The sequence below is a fragment of the Narcine bancroftii genome, chromosome 2 (genome assembly GCF_036971445.1).
Source record: "Narcine bancroftii isolate sNarBan1 chromosome 2, sNarBan1.hap1, whole genome shotgun sequence".
NCBI classification, from domain to species: domain Eukaryota; kingdom Metazoa; phylum Chordata; class Chondrichthyes; order Torpediniformes; family Narcinidae; genus Narcine; species Narcine bancroftii.
In genome coordinates this window covers 308,162,859-308,186,414 of record NC_091470.1, presented here as the reverse complement: position 1 = coordinate 308,186,414, position 23,556 = coordinate 308,162,859, and the positions used below count along the sequence as shown (strand labels likewise).

The 23,556-nt window shown below is 39.4% G+C and overlaps 1 protein-coding gene across 10 annotated transcripts in view; it reads left to right on the top strand.

Moving 5' to 3' along the window:
- spidr (scaffold protein involved in DNA repair) overlaps nucleotides 1-23,556 on the top strand; it is a 343,155-nt gene that overhangs the window by 74,061 nt on the left and 245,538 nt on the right. For all 10 annotated transcript variants that reach the window (XM_069921553.1, XM_069921551.1, XM_069921559.1 and 7 more), the window contains one exon: nucleotides 11,753-12,009. In XM_069921553.1, coding sequence (XP_069777654.1) covers nucleotides 11,753-12,009 — 257 coding nt within the window. The remainder of the gene's footprint in view (nucleotides 1-11,752; nucleotides 12,010-23,556) is intronic.

The following is a 23,556-nucleotide window of genomic DNA, read 5'->3' as shown; positions in this document are numbered from 1 at the left end:
GGAAAAAAATTGATTGAGGGTACTAAACAAAAATATTATGAATTGGGGGGGAAAGAGCACGTAAGGCATTGGCTTGGCAATTGAAGGCAGAATAAACTTCTAGGTCAATTAATGCTATTAAAAAAATTCTAATAAACTAACATAAACCTCAAGAAATAAATGATTGATATAAGGATTTTTTAAAAAAAAATATAGATCTCAGCTTGATAGTGTTGAGGTTAAAAATGATACTTTTTTTGTCTGAAATTAATCTGTTTGACTTGAATGGTCAAAATCAGAAAGATTTAAATGCTCCACTTACGGTAAGAAAAATTAGTGAGTCTTTTAATTCTTTGCAAAGTGGTGAGTCACCAGGGGACGATGGTTTTTCACCTGAATTTTATAAGAAATTTAAAGATTTATTAATACTTCCTTTTATGGAAGTATTGAAACAGGCAACAGAAACCCATTCTCTATCAGAACCTATTTCAAATGCAATTATAACTGTGATATCTAAGAAATTTGTTAAAAATGGAATCATATGGGCCAATATCTTAAATGCTGATTATAAAACTAATGCTAAAGTTTTGGCAAATAGAGAAGCTTGATATCTACCAAACTTAGTACATATGGATCAAACTGTTTTTTTTTTAAAAACGGCAACCTGCTGACAATGTTGCTAGATTGATTAGTTCATTACATTTATTGCAAAAGAAAGGTGATTTAGCAGTGGCATTAACTTTAGATGTTGAGAAGCCCTTTGAGAGATTAGACTGGAATTATTTATTTAAGGTGTTAGAAAAATTGGTTTTGGATTTACATTTATTAATTGGGTTAAAACTTTATATAAAAATCCCTCTGCTAAAGTTGTAACTAATGGACAAATTTCTGCTGCCTTTCCATTGACTAGATCAAGTCAACAAGGATGTCATTTATCTCCATCTTTGTTTCTTTTAGCAATTGAATATTTTGCAGACTTAAAGCAAGATTCTAATATTAAGAGTATAAAGGTTAGTCAAGAGGAACATAAGATTAATTTATTTGCTGATGATGTTTTGGTTTTATGACAATCTAAAAATTCTTTACATCAATTATATATAAGATTGGATGAAATATTGGGTTTTAAGTTTAATTGAGACAAAAGTGAAAGATTATACTCAATGTCGATAATTTGCTCAATTTCAGTGGTTAGATGATGGAATTAAGTATTTGGGGATTAAAGTTGTTAATGTTTTAAATAACTTTATATAAGTTGAACTATTTATCTTTACTTAATAAAATTAAAGAAGATTTAAATAGGTGAAATAACTTACCTATAACTTTAATAGGTAGAGTAAATTGTATAAAAATGAATATTTTTCCAAGGGTTTCATATCTTTTTTAAAGATTTACATTCGAGTATTAGGAAGTTTTTATGGAAAGGAAAGATGGCTAGAGTGTGTTTGGAACAATTTACTGGCAAATTTGAATTTGGAGATTTGCAACTTGCCCATTTTAAGAACTATTAGAAGGCAACTCAATTGAAATTTATTAATGGAATGTTTGATTTGGATAAATCCTCAGTTTGTGTTAAAATAGAATTAAGTAAAATAGGAGAAAACAGTATGCAGAATTTTATTTATAAATGGTATTCTAAATTGTTAATTGGAACCAGAGATATGCCTATTTTAAAACATTTGATTGAACTATGGAATAAAATAGCTTATGAAATAGGTGGAAAAGGTTTGATATCTCAAAAAATGTCTTTATATCAAAATAGACCTTCCTTTTTCTATAGATAATCAATTTTTGAGGATTTGAAGTTGAAAGGGATTTAGAAAATAGATGATTGTTTTGAAGCTGTTAAATTTATTACTTTTCAACAAAAATTTAATGATCCAAAATAATATTTTTTTTTCTGTTATCAGGTTAAGCTTTCTTGGTTGATACTTTAGTCATAATTTGATACTATTTAGACAATGAATTGGAAATTTTTCTGTGTAAGGTGGTATAAATAAGTTTATTTTGGAGATGTATAAGTTACTTTAAAAACAAACTCCTAAGTTAGGAATTAATAAATCAAGATGAAAATGGGAGGTTGATTTAAATAGACAAATATATGAAAATGATTGGATACAATTATGTAAGGAAAATATGACAAAAATTATTAATGTTAGGTATAGACTGGTTCAATATAATTTTCTACATCAATTATATTTAACTCCTCAAAATTTAAAAAAGTTGAACCCAATATGATCAGATTTATGTTTTAGATGTGATCAGGAAGTTGGTTTGTTTTTTGCATTTTTCTTGGGAATGTCCTGAAGTAAAACTTTTTGTTTAGAAGTAAAAAATTGTTTGGGAAAAATATCAGGGGTAAAACTCCCACAGGATCCAATGTTATTTTTGTTAGATAATATTAAAGTGGTTAGATCAATATTAAGATTAACTATGTATCAAATTGATTTTTTATGATTAGCTTTAGTTGTTTCTAGGAAGTGGATAGCCATTACTTGGAAATCAAATATGGATTTCAGGATGGAGAGATGGCATGCTGAATTGCATTCTTTTATTCCACTTGAGAAAATAACATAATTTACATAAGTATTTTTTTAAAAATATGGAGCCCATATTTACAATATGTTGGTTCAAAAATTTGTTGGACTCTCTGAAAGCCTGTCTTGTTGGTAACCCTCAGTACCATTATTATTTGAATTGAGACTCATATTTCTTTTTGATATTCTAACTTTTTCTTTTTTTTCCTTTTCTTTGATAATTTAGGGGAGTGTTGGTGGGTAGGGGTTTGTGAAGTGAGGAGTTGGAGGAATGAAGGACACACACACACACACACACACACACACACACACACACACACACACACACACACACACACACACACACACACACACACACCACCCACCCACCACATTTGTACTTAATTTTTTTTAGTTTTATTGAATATGTTTTCGATGTGGTTTTTAAAATTCTAAAATAAAATGTTCAAAAAAAGATGTTGCTAGGAGACAGCATAAAAATATGTTAAACAACAACCAGAATCAGACTTCTCATGAGAATGAAATACATTTTAACCTCTACAATACTGGCTCCTAATTATTATGTTTTAAAAAATATTAATTACCATCACAAAGAAAAAATATCGAACATAGAACATAGTATATATTGGTTAAATTGCAAAAGAAAATAAAAATCATAGTTTTCTTCCTCTTGCAAAAGACCGATTTTGGTATTTGGTCTGTTCAGAAAGCCAGTTATTTTAGTCTTGATCCAAACTTTACATACGAGGCCTCCTTCGTCCTGGATGGTTCCAACAATCTTCCTCATCAACCAGGAATTTCAAGACGCTGAATTTTCTTTCTTCAGAAAAGACTTGACTTTCAAACCTCGGGAGGTCAGATCGGCAGGATTGTTAACTGTTGACCTATCTCCACTGTATTGGACGTGAGACTTGATCAATTTCAGTGATTCTGTTAGCCATAAAAGTTCGAAACTTGTGATTTTATTGTTGATGTATTTGAGCACAGAGGTACTGTCAGTCTAAAATATTGGAGTCTGTTCCATCTGCAATTCTCTTTTCAACATTGTGTCCATTCTGCTCACCATGGTAGCAGCCATCAACTCCATTCGAGGGATAGTGGATAGTTCAATGGAGCCACTCTGGCCTTTCCCATTACAAATCCATTGCAATCCTGGTTATCATGCAGTAGTAGGTAACTAGCAGTTCCATAAATGTCTTCACATGCATCAGCAAAATGATGCAATTGAGCAGATGTCACAGTTCCAAAATTTGTGGGGGGTTTGAGCATCTCTTTTGAAGTCTTCCAGCTTACAAAGATCCTTAATCCAACATGTCCATTCTTGTACAGTGGATTCTGGAATCTCATCGTCCCAATCAGTCCTTTTTCTACACAAATCTTGCAGGATCCTCTTGGTAGACAGGACTACTGGTGCCAGTATTCCTAGAGGATCATATAGTAAACTGACTGTTGATAGAATCCCCTTCTTGTGAGAGGACAATCCTTCAAAATGATTTTGAACTTAAAATGTCACACCGAACACACCATTGTACACCTAATACCCTCTCCACAGGAAGGTTGTCATGGTCCAAGTCCAGATTTGTCTTTTTTTTTGCCCTGTCTGCTTCAGGTATGGTAGCCGGCATATAATGACTGTTACTTATCCATTTGGTAAGTAGAAAGCCTCCCTGGAACAGATTGCTTGCAACTCCTGATAAAGAATTAATGCTTCACCTTTTGTAGCTGCTGAAGTGAGACAGTCATCCATAAAGAAGTTATTCCTGATGCTAAACTGTTTCATATTGTCCTGATGCTAAACTGTTTCATATTGTCCTGATGCTAAACTGTTTCATATTGTCCTCAGCACACTTCCTAAGGCAAAATTTGCATAACTTTGAAGTCATTTTAAATAGATGCCCTTTCATTCTGTATTCCACTTCCATATTAGATAAAAGGAAGTGTGTTGTTAAAGCTGATTTTGAGAGATTAGTCTTTATTTTTGAAGACTGGTCCAAAATTGTGTTCAAACAACAATTAAAATCTCCACCTAAAATTAGTGAGTATTGGGAAGGGTCTGGTAAAAGATCAAAAACCTTTTCAAAAAATGTTGGGTCATCCACATTTGGAGTATAATTATTCGCTAAAATATCCGGTTTATTCTGTGGTTGCTCAGTAAGAATAATAAAGTGCTCCATTTTATCCATTATAGTATTATGCAGTATAAATGGTACAGTTGGTTGTATTAAAATGGAGAAGCCCCTAATTTTGCCTTCAGAGGTTAAGTGATAATCTTGACCCTACCATTTAAACATTGGTCATTCTTTATCTGTCTTTTGGATATGTGTTTCTTGGAAATGCATAATATCTGACTTTAAATATTTATTGTGCTCTAAAATCCTATGCGTTATGGGTCCGTTAAGCCCCTTCATGTTCCATGGGATGATTTTAATAGGTGCCATCTTTAACAATGTATTTTAAGATATATCAAACTAGATGAAAGCACTGGGGCATGCTGCCTTTTCACCCCCGAGGCCGCAGTCTGGAACCTCCACCACACTACAAAACAGAAGAGAGTAAATTATTGAATGTGACCTTGTTCCATACAAACCCAAATGAACCCCCTCCCACCCTTCCATGAAGGTGAAAGGAAAAAATAGTGATCAGCTCAAAAAAATCTAATGAAACCCATTGTTGATTTTCTTGCTCCTAATTAATTGAATGGTATAATAATGGTATATGATGAGAATAAAAAAGTTAGCCAAAACACCAATAACACACCAGTGAGATCTAAATTGCATTCTGTCTTCCAATATGCATGATCTTCACAATCGCCATTTATACCATAAAGTATCCTGTTTAACTTTAGTTGAAAAGATAAAATTGATATACATAATTGGTAAAATAAAAAAGTGAATTCAAAGAAACCAACTGAGGATCATTAGTCATTTTTTATTGATAAACCAGTATAGAGAGTAAAACTCATCTGACCAATAGAGAATACTAAGGATATGTACAGAAAAGACAAAGTTTAACAATTACAAAAACCCAGATCAACTCAAGGGAGTTGCTGCAGTAACTGTGAGCAGCAGAGGTCTAAACTTTTATTTATTTATTTGGATGTGTAGAAAGCAACACCACAATTTATTTATTTACTTGGACATGTAGAGAGACAAGGGCTAGCAGAGTTTAAGGGTCTGCCTATTTATTTATTTACCTAGAAGTGTACCGTAAATATGTGTGTATAATGCGTTTCGAGTTTAATGCGATGCGCCCCCACCCCCGCCATTTTTGAGGGGAAAAAGGGAGAAAAATTTTACCCCTGGGTATAATACAACCCCCCCTCCCCTTGCCCACCTGATTCGTACTGCCGTCTCTCTCCCCCTCGTCTGCCCGATTCGCACTGCCATCTCTCTCCCCCATCGCCCGCCTGATTCGCGCTGGTGTCCCTCTCACCCCTCGTCCGCCTGATTCATGCTGGCATCTCTCTTCCCCCTTCACCCGCCCAATTCACGCTGGCGTTTCTCCCCCCTCGCCCGCCCGATTCGAGTGGGCCTCTCTTCCCCCCCTCGCCCGCCCGATTCGCCCTGGCGTCTCTCTTCCCCCTCGCCCGCCCGATTCGCCCTGGCGTCTCGCTTCCCCCTCGCCTGCCCGATTCGCCCTGGCATCTCTCTTCCCCCTTGGCCGCCCGATTCGCCCTGACGTCTCTCTTCCCCCTCGCCTGCCCGATTCGCACTGGCGTCTAATGCGACCTCCTACTTTGAGCTCGAATTTTGGTACAAAATTATTTGCATTATACATGCATATTTACGGTAAGAGACTAAGGTTGATGAAGGGGCCTCGTGCACAGACATGTGATGTCAGTTGGGCGACAGGTTTAAAAAAGGGAAAGACAGCTTACCTTGCTTTTCAGTTGGTGAAGAGCTAAGAGAGTTGCTGAAGTAACTTTGAGTAGCAGTGCCTTAAACTTGTATTTATTTATTTAGATATGTAGAGGGCTAAGCATTTATTTATTTAGATGTGTAGAGGGACCAAGTGGGAGGAGCAAGTGCTTTGTGAGTACTTATAAAAAGAGAGACAGCTTAGAGTTGATTTGTGGAAGACAGTAATTGGGTAATTAGTTTAATTGGTAGAGGGCCAATAAAAGGAGGGTAAGTTAAAGGAGTGGCTAGGGAGTGAGTGGGGGCACTGAGGCTTTGGTGAGCAGAGGCTGAGGAAGAGCTCTCAGTGAGGTCAGGTCAGGTTTGGTTTGTCTTTTTTTAAGTTTATCTTTAATTGCTCTAATTTAAATTGAAGAGCAGTTGATGGAGGCAGTTAGAGTAGTTGAGTGCTCCGATTGCAGGATGTGGGAGTTGAGGGACAGCACAGATGCTCCTGATGACTACACCAGCAAAAGGTGCATCCAGTTGCAACTCCTGAAAGACTAGGTTAGGGAACTGGAGTTGCAGCTGGATGAACTGTGGATCATAAGGGAGGCCGAGGCAGTGATAGATAGGAGTTATAGGGAGGCAATTACCCCTAACAGTCAGGAGTCTGGGAACTGGGTGACTGTGAGGAAAGGGAGAAAGGCAGTGCAGAGTACTCCTGCGGCCATTCCCCTCAACAACAAGTATACTGCTTTGGATACTGTTGGGGTGAGGGTGATCTAGAGGGGACAATTCATGGAGGTTGGGACTCTGGCACGGGTTGGACCCTTGGCTCAGAAGGGAAGGGGGAAAAGGGAAGGGCTCTTGTAGTGTGGGTCTCGCTGGTTAGGGGAGCAGATAGGAGGTTCGCTGGACAAGATCGGGCTTCTGGTTGGTATGTTGCCTCCCAGGTACCAGGGTCAAGGATATCTCTGATCGAGTCCACAACATTCTGGCGGGGGATGGTGAGCAGCCAGAAGTCATGGTCCACGTGGGGACCAATGACATAGTTAGAAGTGGGGATGAGGTTCTCAAGAAGGATTACATAGAGTTAGGGAAGAAGTTGAAAAGCAGGACCTCAAGGGTGGCAATCTCGGGATTGCTGCCTGTGCCACATGCTAGTGAGGGTAGAAATAGGAGGATGAATGCGTGACTCGGGAATTGGAGCAGGGGTTTGAATTTCTGGATCATTGGGATCTCTTTTGGGGAAATTCTGACCTCGACAGGTGTGGAGGGTTATGGGGCCGAATGTGGGTCAGTGGGAACTGGCCTGTTTCTGTGCTGTAAAATGGTTATATGGTTAATAATGTCTAATTTCAAATTAATTAAAGACATTTAATGCTTGAAACAAAATAATTTCTCAATAACTTCCATTCTTTAAACAATGTTTTCATTAAACTAGTAAACACAAAAAGAGGAAAAATAAAGCGCTGTTTCCGCAATCTGCTGTTCAATTCGTTCATCATAAAGTGGTGATTGACATTACCGGGGTTTCACTTTTAAGAAAATCCCATGCTTCTTCTCGTGAACTCAAGTAAATGTTTTGAATTCCACCCCTTATTCTGAGTCTCAATGGATAAAGAAGGATAGGTTTAAAATATTTCCTGTATAGTTCTGACATTTCTTTGTTGTAAACTTTGCAGAGTGCAATAACTTCTGGGCAGTAATCTTCTAGGAAATGAACACATGTTCCTTGATAAGTAATTTTTTTTTTGAGTGTGCCATCCTCAAAATTCTTTCTTTCTTTTTTCTTCTTTGGCTTGGCTTCGCGGACGAAAATTTATGGAGGGGGTAAAAGTCCACGTCAGCTGCAGGCTCGTTTGTGACTGACAAGTCCGATGCGGGACAGGCAGACACGGTTGCAGCGGCTGCAGGGGAAAATTGGTTGGTTGGGGTTTGGTGTTGGGTTTTTCCTCCTTTGCCTTTTGTCAGTGAGGTGGGCTCTGCGGTCTTCTTCAAAGGAGGTTGCTGCCCGCCAAACTGTGAGGCGCCAAGATGCACGGTTTGAGGCGATATCAGCCCACTGGCGGTGGTCAATGTGGCAGGCACCAAGAGATTTCTTTAGGCAGTCCTTGTACCTTTGGTGCACCTCTGTCACGGTGGCCAGTGGAGAGCTCGCCATATAACACGATCTTGGGAAGGCGATGGTCCTCCATTCTGGAGACGTGACCCACCCAGCGCAGCTGAATCTTCAGAAACGTGGACTCGATGCTGTCGACCTCTGCCATCTCGAGTACTTCGACGTTAGGGATGAAAGCGCTCCAATGGATGTTGAGGATGGAGCAGAGACAACGCTGGTGGAAGCGTTCTAGGAGCCGTAGCTGATGCCGGTAGAGGACCCATGATTCGGAGCCGAACAGGAGTGTGGGTATGACAACGGCTCTGTATACGCTTATCTTTGTGAGGTTTTTCAGTTGGTTGTTTTTCCAGACTCTTTTGTGTAGTCTTCCAAAGGCGCTATTTGCCTTGGCGAGTCTGTTGTCTATCTCATTGTTGATCCTTGCATCTGATGAAATGGTGCAGCCGAGATAGGTAAACTGGTTGACCGTTTTGAGTTTTGTGTGCCCGATGGAGATGTGGGGGGGCTGGTAGTCATGGTGGGGAGCTGGCTGATGGAGGACCTCAGTTTTCTTCAGGCTGACTTCCAGGCCAAACACTTTGGCAGTTTCCGCAAAGCAGGACCTCAAGCGCTGAAGAGCTGGCTCTGAATGGGCAACTAAAGCGGCATCGTCTGCAAAGAGTAGTTCACGGACAAGTTTCTCTTGTGTCTTAGTGTGAGCTTGCAGGCGCCTCAGATTGAAGAGACTGCCATCCGTGCGGTACCGGATGTAAAAAGCGTCTTCATTGTTGGGGTCTTTCATGGCTTGGTTCAGCATCATGCTGAAGAAGATTGAAAAGAGGGTTGGTGCGTGAACACAGCCTTGCTTCACGCCATTGTTAATGGAGAAGGGTTCAGAGAGCTCATTGCTGTATCTGACCCGACCTTGTTGGTTTTCGTGCAGTTGGATAATCATGCTGAGGAACTTTGGGGGACATCCGATGCGCTCTAGTATTTGCCAAAGCCCTTTCCTGCTCACGGTGTCGAAGGCTTTGGTGAGGTCAACAAAGGTGATGTAGAGTCCTTTGTTTTGTTCTCTGCACTTTTCTTGGAGCTGTCTGAGGGCAAAGACCATGTCAGTAGTTCCTCTGTTTGCGCGAAAGCCGCACTGTGATTCTGGGAGAATATTCTCGGCGACACTAGGTATTATTCTATTTAGTAGAATCCTAGCGAAGATTTTGCCTGCAATGGAGAGCAGCGTGATTCCCCTGTAGTTTGAGCAGTGATGATGGTGGCATCACGAAGGTCCTGAGGCAGTTTTCCTTGGTCCGAACAAAGCTTGAAAAACTCATGCAGTTTGGCATGCAGAGTTTTGCCGCCAGCCTTCCATACCTCTGGGGGGGATTCCATCCATACCTGCTGCTTTGCTACTTTTCAGTTGTTCGATTGCTTTATATGTCTCATCTTAGGTGAGGACCTCATCCAGCTCTAGCCTTAGGGGCTGTTTCTTCTGAAAATGGTGAAATCGAATAATATTGGATTTGGGGGCTCCTGAGGTATCCTTGGTTGAGGGTAAACGGTGTGTTCTTTCAAGCACAGAGTCTTTTTCAACAGCTTCTTTTCCAATAAGGTCTGTAAGTAAGCTTGTTTAAAATTTTAATGACAATTTGTCCTTCTCGATCCCTTCCTTCAGACCTAAAATGCAGATGTTATTCTGGGAACTTTGACTTTCCAGATTAATTACACATTGTTTTACCTTGTTGTTATTAGCAGTCAGTGTCTCATTTTGTTGTTCAAGCTTATCCAGCTGTTCATTTAAAGCAGACCAATCTAGCTCTAAAGTAGTCAAACGTTGATCAAGAAGTATTGATTCCAGAACCGGGTCTAACTACTTCCCTATCTCTTTGAACCACACTTTTTAAATCATTATTTATATCCACAGACGGTTTCAAAATAATTTTAGAGACCATACTCAGCATCAAAGGAGTGTCTTGTTCAGACTCCAATTCTCTCTGTGTCAGGTCTGTTTTTCCCCTCCCTGCCATTGCTTTGAGTCAAGGAATTTTTGGCATTTTAGGAATTTTAACACAAATCTTTGGCATGAGAGATTTTCTAGTATCTGTATCCATTGTAAAAAATAAGCTACAGAAAGTGTAGTTAATTAATAAAGATTGTAAAGCTGTAAAATATATGAAGCTCACAACCACACGTCTTCGCAGCATCTGGTCGCCAGCGGAAGTCCAGAGGAATCTTAAGTAAGGCTTACCACTTCTTCAGTGGCCTTGATGATGCCGTTGATGATCATGCCTCCTTCATTTCAAAATGCTCTAAACAGAGCCCAATCGATCCAGTCCAAATTTCAAATCCAAATTCCAACTTTTCTATTGACTTAATTATAGTGACTACTTTCTTTTATTGTCACTTGGTGGATATCAGAATGTTGTTTATGACTCATTCAGACAAATTTGTACTAAAGTTAAGTTGAGCTTTCCAATGTTTATTAAATGATATTAAACTGTTAACATTGTTATATGTTATTACAAACCGTTAAAACGTAATTAGACAGTCAATAGAAAAATTTGGAACTTTTCCGATCCCTCCATTTCACAGAACAAAAGAACTAAACTAAAACATGTTACCTCTAATGTGCCAAGAAACCAGCTGTAACCTTGTCTCAAAGATGTTACGAGGAGTCAGCATAAAAATATGTTAAACATCAGCCAGAATCAGACTGCTCATGAGCATGAAATACATTTTAACCACTACACATACAGCATAGTAACAGGCCATTTCAGTTCACAAGTCCGTGCTGCCCAATTAATCTACACCCCTGGTATGTTTCGAACAGTGAGAGGAAACAGGAGTCCCTGGGGAAAACCCATGCAAACACGGGGAGAATGTACAAACTCCTTACAGATAGCGCGGGGTTTGAACCCCAGTCCTGATTGCTGGCACTGTAAAGGCATTGTACATACTACACCAACTGTGCTACTCCCTATATAAATCTTATCAGGAATCACAGAAACCAATAATTAAAATAGAATATTGTTATGGATTTGAGAAATAATCTGAAGAAAACATTTTCAACTGATGATGAATGTTTTATAATTAGATGAGGGATAGGATGGACAGGGGAGAGCTAATGTGTGGTGAAAGGACATCCTGTATGTAGCTTGGCTCTGGAAATGTTTATCTAGCAAATTTTACAAAGAAAATTCTGTGGTATAATCGCAACTGATACATTTGTTCAATTCTGATTCTAGTCTTGACCAGTGTAATAACATTAAAAATGTAAATAACTTGGATCTCTCATGTCCTAGGTAGGAGAAGATATTTTAGAATTTTCATCTGATAATGAAAGCGTAGCTCAACAGGATCCAGCGGAAAAGTCTTCTCCATTTGTTGCTACACAACCAAATGTTTCTGCAGATGAGTCTGGATGTGCTCATCCCTCTGTCAAGTCAGCAAGTGATTGGTTGAAATGTGCACAAGCAATTTTGCAGACACCTGAGAAGCAAAAGAGAAAACTATTAAAAACTCCAGAAGATTCTGCCAAAAAGAGAAAAAAGTTTCTCAGGTGAGTCAGGATGAATGGAATCTTTATGTTGAATTTGAGTTGTGGTAGAGCACAGAAATAGGCCCTTTGGTCCACCATATCAATGCCAACCTTTCAGCTCATCCACATTGATCCAATTTGCCTATAATAAGAGGAGATTTTTCTTTGTCTAAATGTACTTAAATATTCTAATTGTTTATGATTCCTCTACCTCCGCTGGTAGTGCAGTCAAGGTATCCTATATAAAATGAAACTTACCCCTCAGATACTTTTTAAAAAAAATCTCCATTTTCTCACCTTAAATCTATGCCCTCTTGTTTTCGATATTCCTAGCTTGTAAAAAAAAAATTGACTGTCTTACCCTCTCAATGTCTCTTGTAATCTTATTTACTTCTATCAAGTCACCTCTCAGCTTCCTTTGCTCCAGGGAAGACAAGACCAAACTATCTAATCTCTCCCTATAACTAAAGTTCTTCAGTCCACACTTTGACCTGGTGATCCTCCTCTGCACTTTTCAAGTGCAATCACTTCCTTCTAATAATGTGGTGACCAGAACTGGATGCAATATTCTCATATTGATAGACTTGCTCTCATCCTATCCCTGCAGATGCTGCCCAACTGCTAAAATTTTTTTGTTGCTCATTCATGGTTCATAAATTTCAAATTTTGTCATTCTTGAGTAAGTTTTTTTTTCAGTCGTCAGTGGGACCAGCAAATTTGCAGATGACACTAAGATTGGGGGTATAATGGACAGTGAGGAAGGCTTTCAAAGCTTGTAGCGGGATCTGGACCTGCTGGAAAAAAGGGGATGCAAAATGGCAGATAAATGTGAGGTATTGCACTTTTGGAGGACAAAGCAGATTAGTGCAGTAGAACAGAGAGATCTGGGAAAAACATACATAACTAATTGAAAGTTGTGTCACAGTTAAATAGGGTTGTAAAGAGTGCTTTTGGAACTGATCTTGTTAAATCAAAGGATTGAATACAGGAGTTGGAATGTTAATTTGAAGTTGTATAAAATTTTTGAGGCTAAATTTGGATCATTGTGTGCAATTTTGGTCACCTGCCAACAGGAAAGATGTCAATGAAAGTTCAAGTGTCGAGAAAATTTACAAGCATTTTGCCAGGACTTGAGGAGCTGAGTTGAACAGGTTAGGACTTCATTCCCTGAGGTGATCACTTCTGCCACTTGCATGTAATCACCTCTGTGAAAGACTATATGATGCTGTCAGCATCCTGGATAATCCTGTGCATCCAACTGCAGCTCCAGTTTCTTGACCCTGTCTGTCAGGAGCTGTAGCTAGGTACACGTCCCACAGATGTAGTTCACGGAGAGCACAAGGATCCTTGACTTCCCGCATCTGGCAGGAGGAGGATTCCACTCTCCTGACTGCCATTCTGTCTACAAAGCTTTAAGATTCTACCTCAGCCTCTGTTTGCTGAAGCCCCTTGAACCAAAGACTCAAAGACCTACCCACACACTGTGTCACTCCATTGTGGCAATGCTAACTCACCTCCTTTATATTTCCCTCCTCGAGCAGCAATTGCATTTCATAGGAGCTTCAGAAACTTGCATCCTTTATATTTTCCACCTCCAGCTGTCTCATCTCTATTGGCTGCAATTGATTATAAAGCAACTATTTTGAAGGGGTATTTATTGTACAGTAAATTCACAATTTTTTTTGGTTTACTATTGCATTCTAGTCTTTGTTGAGATTGAAAGTCCCATTCTTGGGTTTTGAACTTAAGATAATTTATAAAAACACAAGTTTGAAGAAAAAAAACTACCTTTAAAATTCTGCTGGTGAATCATAATTACAAGTTGTATGGTAGTGTCATAGACATGCAGCATAGAAATATGCCTTCATCCCCTTGGGTCGATGGATCAAGCATCCATTTAAATGCATTCCATTTTTATTCTGGGGATATTCCCATCAAACCCCCCCCCACCAGAGAGCAACTTTTGCATCTGTGCCAACATACTTTTGTAAATCAAGTTGTGAAAGACAAACTGATTACTGATGTTTTCATGCTTTTATTCCAAGGCTGAGTCTTTTTAGCCACACATTTTTGTCTTTCAAGTACAGTATGTAGATTTGGTGAGTTAAAGTTTGGACTCAGCTCTAGGAAATTCCAGTGAGTGGATTAAGATGAGGAAGGTTTTTGAACACTGATAAGAATTTTAAATTTTAAATTTTGAGAAATAGACAGGAATTATAGACTTGTAGCAAGCTGCCGACCGCGCCATGCTCGAAACAGCGACTTGACACCAGGAGCCCACGGCCTACACTGCTGGCCGAGACGGGCTACGCACTTCAAAGTCGGTGCTTGACTCAGCAGCACGCGGCTGCAGCGCCCCACTCTGATGGGCTGGACATCAGCAGCCAAACGGGTGGAGCTAGGGAAGCAGCCATATCGGGGAATGAGAGGGGTTTACTGATTGACCACTCCTCGGATAGCGCTAAACAACCAATCTCAGGAAGCTGATCATAATGCCACCAGATGGGTGGCATGATGATGTTAGAAATGGGCTTTTGAGCCCTTTATAAGCAGAGCTGCTAGCACAATAAAGCAGTGTTGAATTCACTCCTGTAGCGTGTATCTCTTCTCTGAGCATAATCTCTCCAGTGGTAGCAGCTGCTACAGACTATTAAAAACTAAGGAAGGGGCTTATGAATAAGGATATTCCCATGGTATAGAAGGCAGACTGTGGTACTTTATTTGACCTTGGCTTTCTAGACCATGCGCGATAGGGAGCAGACCAAGAACTTGTATAAGTAAACACTTCTGGAAGTGAAAATAGGATGAAAATTTCAGCAGTAGATGAGTTAAGATAGGGAAATTATGGTGTGGAAGTGGGTATGAGTTGGTTTTGTGATTACAAGTTTAAAGTTGGAAGTAATGCTTGGGTTTGAATAGATCCCACAGATATTCCAGTTTAACACACTGAAGAGGAGGATGCAGATAATACAGGTGCCTAACTTTTTTTCAAAATTCTGAAAACCGGTAACCTCCAAAAATCAGGGCTATTTTTCAGTCGATGATATCTGCTCATCAAAGATGAAATTTAGCGCTAATTTGTGCGATTATTACCTTATAAGAGCAACTCCCTGTCGGGCACCGTTGCTAATTAGTTATTGTTATTTTATAAGAGCCCGTCCCTGTCAAGCACCATTGCCACCCGCTCTCCTAGTTGACACTACCAATCTGAAGCCTCTGTGAAGCCTATGAACATGGCAAAGAAAGCTGCAGAATCCCCTATGGCTAGCAGTGAAATGCAGAAAAGGAAGCATCTTTCATGATCAATTGTGTAGAAAGTGGAGTTATTGTTGAAGCTTTATAGTAGTATATCTGTGCGTCATCTAATTGTGTGGGAACATCCACCGTGTATGATTTGAGGAAACAGAACAGTTGTTGGTTTTACAGTGAGAGTGATGACCGCAGACTGAAGAATAAAAGAAAAACATTGCAAAGGGCAAAAAATATAGATATTGACTGAGTGCTTATTGAGTGAGTGCAACAACAATGAAGTGAACACATGCCACTGACTGGACTGCTTGTAATTAAACTAACTTGAAAATTCCACGAAGACTGAACCTTAAGGGTGAATGTGAATATTCACATGGTTGGCTGCAAAAATTGAAGTGTCATGGTATAAAATATCTTAAAATCTGTGGTGAAAAAGCTTCTGCAGATTATGATGCAGCTGAACATTACATAGATGAATTTGCCGAACATGCTTGGCATAGACTTTGGCCGTCAACAATGTTCAATGAAAATGAACCTACAAGAGAAGACTGAAGGTTTTCATGTTAGTCACAAGAGGAGGATGATCGCTAACCTTATTGCCTATGCCAGACGACACTGGAAGAAGTCTTCAAAAAGAGTTCATTCTTACGTCATGTTTGTGCTGTTATGTGCATTTACTGCATTTGCACTTTCAGATGTCTGCAATGTCTGAGCCAATCTTGAAGTTTTACTTTAAAATACCATAAAAAACTAGATATTATTTATTTATTTATTTATCTAAATTAATTTAACACCTGGTGCCCCTTGCGATTTTAGTTTTTTTATAAATTATATTTCATTCTATTTATTTATTTGTGAAAACACATTTGCTGAAAGGGACTGCCATTTTAAATTGATTTGAAAATCTGGAAAATTCCGACCAATGACAGGTGTCTGTTCCCGAGGATTTCCGATAAAAGGTGAGGCACCTGTAGTGATTAAAATTCTTGTGACAGGTTAAGGATACCAGCTATTAAAAGGCTAGCATGCCATCATGTTGCTTGACCAAGCAGTCAATAAATGAATCATCCAGAACTGATTTCAGAATAAATATTGTTGACACTAAAGCTTTTCTGTCCAGATGTCATACATTCCTTGGGTTTGTACCCATTTTCGTTGCCATTTAGTTGTTCACTTGGTCCATTTAATTTCACAAAGTTTTCTAACATAGAAACAAGCCCTTAAGCTGACTGTATCAGTACTGGCAATCAAATATCTATTCATATGAATTCAATTTTCCAGCACTCAGTTATTATTCTTCTCTGTCACTGGGTCTCAAGTGCTAAGAGGAATACTACTCACAAAAATTAATTTGGGCCAGAAAGAGAGACAACACCACTCCCTCAAACTGAGAGTTTCAGATTTCAATCAATGACAAGGTACATAGGTTCTTCGTCTAATCTCCTTTTAAATCTCCTACTCCTTACCTTACACGTGTCCTCTGGGAAAAGACATATCCATTAAGGGGGAAAAAAACCTCACTATCATCTTTACCTCTATGACAGAATTTTTAGGAATATTTTTGGGAGATAAATTGGAAAAGATAGAGTAGGTTACATACACACACTTTAAAACAGATCTTATTTGAAAATACTGAAGAATTCATATTATGAATGACTTTATAGAAACTGTGGAAATAAATAAACTTATCTTTAAAGCAACAAGCAGGGGACATGATGTCTTGATAGCTATTTGCAGAGTTTTGGAGTGATCACAAAAAGGTCACTAATGGGTTCTTGTTTACCAAAAACAACAGATGAAGCAGAAGACTGACTTCTTTTGTTTGTTTGAGAAGGTCAGGTGTTTTTTGCAAGAGAGAGAGAGAGTCACACGGGCTCTCTGGCAGTTTACGAGTCTCAGTATCTCAGAGAGAGAGAGAGAGAGAGAGACTGAACGATGCCAGCCAGGAAAAGCTTGTTGGAACTGAAACAGAAGCTCCAGAGTGGAGGATGGCCTACTCTTGTGTATCATGCAAGAGGAGAAAATTAGCTGTCTAGTGTTTCTCTTGGACTAAGAGGAACAGAAAGGAACTCTGGTAACCTGAAAGTAAGAGGTTATTATCTGGAGAACCCTGTTGGGACAAGTTTCATCAGCAAGACATTGAGGTGACTAATGGTGGTGCCTCAGTTGTGGAAATCCTGGAACCACACATCTTTCTCGACAAAACCTACAAGAACCTTTCTGAGCGATAACCATTTACCTTTCGAGCACCAAAGCCTGGTGAACTTTATACGTGTTAAATTCTGTGCACAGTATAAGATTTGTTTGCAACCAGTGAACTTGGAAGAATGAGAAGTGAGACGGGACTGTGAACCAAAGAATTTTTCTAAACTTAACACACATTATACACACATGTGCTTAGAATTAGAAGGGGGTTAAATTAGGTTAAGTAAGTTCATAAAAATAGAGTTAAGTTAAAGATTGATTCTGTTTTCATGTTTAAAGATCATTAAAAGCAATTTTTAAGTAACCATTTGTCATGGTGAATGTCTATTGCTGCTGGGTTTTGGGGTCCTTTGGGCTCGTAACACCTATGCTGCTCATAACTTTGTCTACCTCAGCATGTCCCTCATCGCCTTCTTGTTCCAAAACCAACCCACCTGATTTAGTCCCTCCTAATAGTTGAAATGGTTCATTCCCAGCAACATCCTATAATAAGATAACCAAAGCTAAGATGTACATTTTATCTGTGCCACAACTGATGTTTCCTGTAGCTATATTGTAACCTCCTTATTATTGTATTCTGTGCCTTGACCAATGAAGGCAAATACCTCAAACACCCTTTTAGACACCTTATCCACTTGTGGTACTCTCTCCAGAGATCCTTGTATGCTGAGGTTTTATTGGCCTTCTCAAAATATAACACTTCCCATTTTTTAGAATACCATTTTCCAGTTGATATTTCTCTGTCCAGCTAACTAATTAATATCATTCTGTAGCTGAAAATAACCACACCACCTACCTTCCCCCTGCCCTTTCTTTCCTTCTCCCAACTCTTTTAATTCAGGCACCTACTTGCTTTTTACTCATATCTTGACGAAGGACTTGGGTCTGAAGTATTGGTTATACAGTATATCTTTACATCCTATGGACACTTTGAGACCTGTGGAGTTCCTTCAGCATTATTGTATTATTACTGCATCGCAGTCTCTGCCGACTTTTGTGTTTCACTTTGACCACATTCAGCACAACCTAAATTTGGACTGGAATGGAATTAATTTCAGACTGACTATAATATGGGATGGGTATTTGTTCAGGTGCCATAATGGGAATATGCTGCCTTTAAGTTCTTGTGCCATAGTTTAGCTTGTCCATATTTGTTTGAATGTGTAAGAGTGAATGTTTCTTTATATTTTGCTCTTGATGGGATATATTTGAGTACAAACAGGCTAATCTTGACTGAGTTACAAAGGAATTGTGTACAAACAGAATGGTCTTTGCTGAATTGCAAGAACAATAAGGTAGTAAGAAAAATCATTCCCAACTATACATTTCCATACTTGCTCTGACCATATATTTTAACCCTGAAATTTTATTTATTCACTTTTTCATTGGTAGGATTTGAGCACCAAAAGCAGGATTACTTAATAGTGCAGACAATGTGCAGGAGTAAAGTTCTAAACTCTGATTATAAAAGCATGAATAATTTGGAAAAAGTGTATTGATTTAATTTATGTACATACATTCAAACTTCACTATGATCAAATATCTTGAGATAGATCTTGGCAAAGGGCCTCTGATAGGCTCACATCTCATTATCTTGCTTTTTGTTCATGTCGATAACATTTTAATTTCTTCACCTTACTCCTCCATGAGTAGTTGGGCTACAGTTATAGATCGTTTCTGATTATCCAATATGATGAAATATCTCAGCTGTTCAAACATCATCAGTGGGGGGAAAACAAAGTTAGTGTTTTAAGTCAAATTCTCTTCATCAGAACCAAAAGAGTTACATGACAAGAATATGAAGTTGTGGAGTGGGGGCAAGGAGGAGCTAACAAAGAGAATGTCTGTGATTGGGTATAAGATCAAAGTTGTCAAGATAATAACACCAAAAAATAACTGTTGGAGGTAGAAGAGAAAAGAAAGAAACAAATAGAAAAAGTGAAAGCAAAAAGGGTGGTGACTTTTATTGAAATTAAATATTAAGTCCTAAGGGCTGACATGGCTAGTTAGCGTTTGAGATGCTATTCATGTTGGGAATTGTTAAAGCAATACAAGAGGCCAAAGATATCTTAATATGGGAGTGGCCTGGAGTATTGAAATCATACATAACTGGACCTCATGTTTGCCCTCGCAGTCTGAACAGAGATGTTTTGTGAAATGGTTACTCAATTTTTTTTTTGTTTCTCCACTTGCAGGGGTGGGAGGAACCATATTGTGTGCACCAAATGTAATACTGTACTTTAAATTAAACTAAATGCAAGTAAATTGCTGTTTCACCAGGAAAGACTGTTTAGTTCTTGGCTGGTGAGAAGGAAAGAGTGAAAGGGAATGTATGGCATCTCCTGAGGCTGCATGGCAAAGTGCCATGAGAAGAGGAGCATTTTGAGTCATAAATCTTACAACACACAAACAGGCCCAACTTGTTCAAGTTAATCAATGTGCCCTCCTGCTGTAGTCCCACTTACCTCTCCAATCCCCTCTCATCTTGAAGGTAGCTAATGTATCTACCTCCATGACTTTGCCAGGCAGCTCTTTCCATATGCCCATTATCCTCTTAGTGTAGAACTGCCCCCCTCGTGCCCCTTCTAAATCCCATCCACGTCAACATAGTTATAGCCTCTTATGATAGATGCTTCTACACTGGGAAACAGATATTCTCTATTCACTTTATCTATGCCCCTCATTATTTTATAGACCTCAAAAAGGTTTCCCTTCAGCCTCCTACATTCTTAGGAAAATGAGCATCTTTTATCCAGTCTCTCATGATAACTCACATACTTACGCCTGGCAACGTCTTCGTAAACCTCTTCTATACCCTTTCCAATTTTATAATATCCAAATCTACGCACAATATTCCAACTGTAGCCTCATGTTGAAATCCTGTATAACTTCCCAACATGTGTTCTGGCCAATGAAGGCAACTCAAATGCTCTCTTCACTACTCTGTCTACCTGTATTGCCATCTTTAAAAAAAACATGTACCCACACACCTTGTGTCTGCTTCATGACACTCTTTAGGACACTGTCATTAACAGAATAAGTCCTGCCCTCATTCAATTTATTCAAATGCAGCACTTCACACTTCTCTGAGTTGAACTGCATCTGCCATTCCTGAACCCAGCTCCCCATCTGGTCTAGATCGCATTGCAAACCCAGTTAACCTTCTTCACTGCAGCACTCTTTAACTTTCTTCTCTTTAGCAAACTTGCCTTGCCACAGACATCCTTGTTCTGAGATAATGGTTATGGTCTTTCATTATGAAAAACTGCCCTATACATCCATTCTCTGATTTCTATCACAAAGCCAACTTTATATTCAGTTGGCTAATTGGCCCCCTATCCACTGTGGACTAACCTTCCATACCATTCTATTTCTTGGGCATGGAAGAGTAGATCAGTGTATTTTGAATGGTAATGGGAGAGGAGGATATATCTCATGATGAATTAACATGAACATGCCAGAAGTAATGGAGAATCTATTAAACAAAGTTTGATGAGATGAAATATGAGGACAAAGGAACCCAATAGAAATGTACATCAGTCTTCTCTTCATCAACTATAGCTCAGCTTTCAACACCAACATGCCCTAAATGCTGGTCAACAAGCTCTAAAAGCTTGGCCTATGCACCTGCCTCTTCAACTAGATCCTTGACTTCCTCATTGGAAGACCACTGTCAGTATGAATTGGAAACAATGTATCCTCCTCACTGACATTCAACACAGGCGCCCCTCAAGAATGCATGCTTGGCCCACTGCTCTGCTCACTCTATGCCCATGATTGTGTGGCTGAGCACAATTCAAATGCTATCTACAAATTTGCTGATAACTCTACAGTTGTCGGCAGAATCACAGACAGCAATGAGGAAGCGTACAGGAGGTAAATATATCAACTAGTTGAGTGGTGTCACAACAACCTTTCACTCAACTTCAGCAAAACTAATGAGCTGTTGTGGACCAGAAGGGGGAAATCAGAAGAACGTGAATCAGTCCTCATCAAGCTGTCAGAAGTGGAAAGGGTTAAGAACTTCAAATTCCTGGGTGTAATCGTCTCTGAAGATGTGTCCTGGGGCCTCCATGTAGATACAATAATGAAGAAGGCTCGCCCGTGGCTATACTTTGTGAGCACTTTGAGGAGATTTGGTACGTTACAAAAGACTTGCAAATCTCGACAGGTTTACTGTGGAGAGCGTTCTGACTTGTTGCATCACTGTCCGGTGTGGAGATGACAATGCACAGGACAGGAAAAGACTGCAGAGAGTTGTGAACTAGGCCAGCACCATCATGGGCACCAGTCTTCACTCCACTGAGGACATCTACAAGTGGCTGTGTCTTAAAAAAGCAGCCCCTATCCTCAAGGACCCTCACCACCCAGTCCATGTCATCTTCACATTGCTAACATCAGGAAGAAGGTACAAGAGCTTGAAGACAAACAGCTCCTTTTCCTCTACCATCATGTTTCTGAATGGACAATGAACCACAAAGACAACCTCATTTTCTCTTCTCTTGTTTTGCACTAATATATTTATTTTAAAATGTATTTATTTTTAAATTATTTTGTAGCAATATTTGCACTGTAATGCTGCTACATGGATTTCATGTCATGTTCATAACAATAAATTCTGATTCCCTCTCCTGTTTGCGAGGCAAACACATGTAGGAAATAGAAGAAATGTGGCTGTGAGACCCTTCAACTATGTTAGAGGAAAAAATCATAGTCAACAGAAAGGAAGACATCTTAGAAACAATAGTGTCATAAACTTCATTATCAAAGCAGTAATGATGGAGAAACTAGGAGAATAGAATAATAAACAATGGGGAGGTGTAAGGATATTTGTGGAAGTAAGTGGCAACGCTGCCACTGGTTTGGGCCCCGGAGAACGGAGACACAATGCTGCTCTAATGGTTTTGACCACCAGTCCTGCGGCTCCATACAGTATAAACACTGACAAAAGGAGCTGACAGTGTTTAGAAATAAAATCCTGCAACTGTTAGGCGCCTGTGCTTGGCAGCGGCCATGAGGGATTGCAGACTGGCACAGGGCAACAGGAGAAGGAGAAGGATGGGAGATGACCCTACAGGGCAGTGAACATGACAGCGGACTAATGAGGAGCTCAGCAGCTGAAGAACCCTACAGGATGGTGACCACGGCAGAAGACCAACAGGGTTCAGCGGTTGATGGACCTACATGGGCTGCAGGCAAGCTGGACACAAGCTAATGGGAACCAGGTATCCGAGCCAAGATTCGTGAGGATGCTGAGGGCAAGAAGGTCTCCCGAATGGCCTCAGGCACTGAAAGCTTTCTGATTGTATTGGAAGTTTGGATCTAGAGATTGCTGACAAATTGAACAGGTGCCTGCGGCTGCATAGGCTGTGGGAGCACTAGAGGAGAATTCACGGACACCCAGTAACTCTGAAGGAGCTCCCTTGCTTCTCTTGATCTGGTACTGTAAGGAGTGCCGGGCAAGACTAATGGCAATTCTTTATGGGCTTTTTGGCAGGCAAAAGTTAAAGTATATCATGTATGTTGCATAATGTATTATTAGGTGACAATAAAAGGAACCTTGATTGCTGATCATGCTGTGAGATGAAGATAGAGATATTAAGAGAGGGAAGGGATACTGACGATATGAAAGCAAGAGCAGAGTGGAAATTGGCAACAAAGGTAGTGAAAAGTTTAAGAATCCCATACTAAATACGAATTAAAGTCATCAAGGTACCAGTAAAAGAGATGAGGGAGGGGGACTAAATAGGATTGAGACAAAGACTGCTCTGCATATCCAGTGAAGATTTCCCATGAATATATGGGAGATAGCACACCTGCACTTGTACCTTCCTATTATCTCTGGGGAATAAAGTGAGAGGAATCCTTTCAGTTGAAGCAACAATTCATTTTCACTTCTTCCAGTTTAATGTATTGCATTTGGTGCTCATATTGTGATCTTTTCTACTTTGGTCAAAACTAACACTGATTATGTGACTGCTTTGAAGAACTCTTTCTGTTCAATTTGTTAGGTTGACATTGACAACTGTCAGACGTCATTCTACTTTACACAATTTATTTGATTTCCCCCTTCTTCTTCTCCACCTCCAAGTGCATATGAGAGCTGTCAGAATG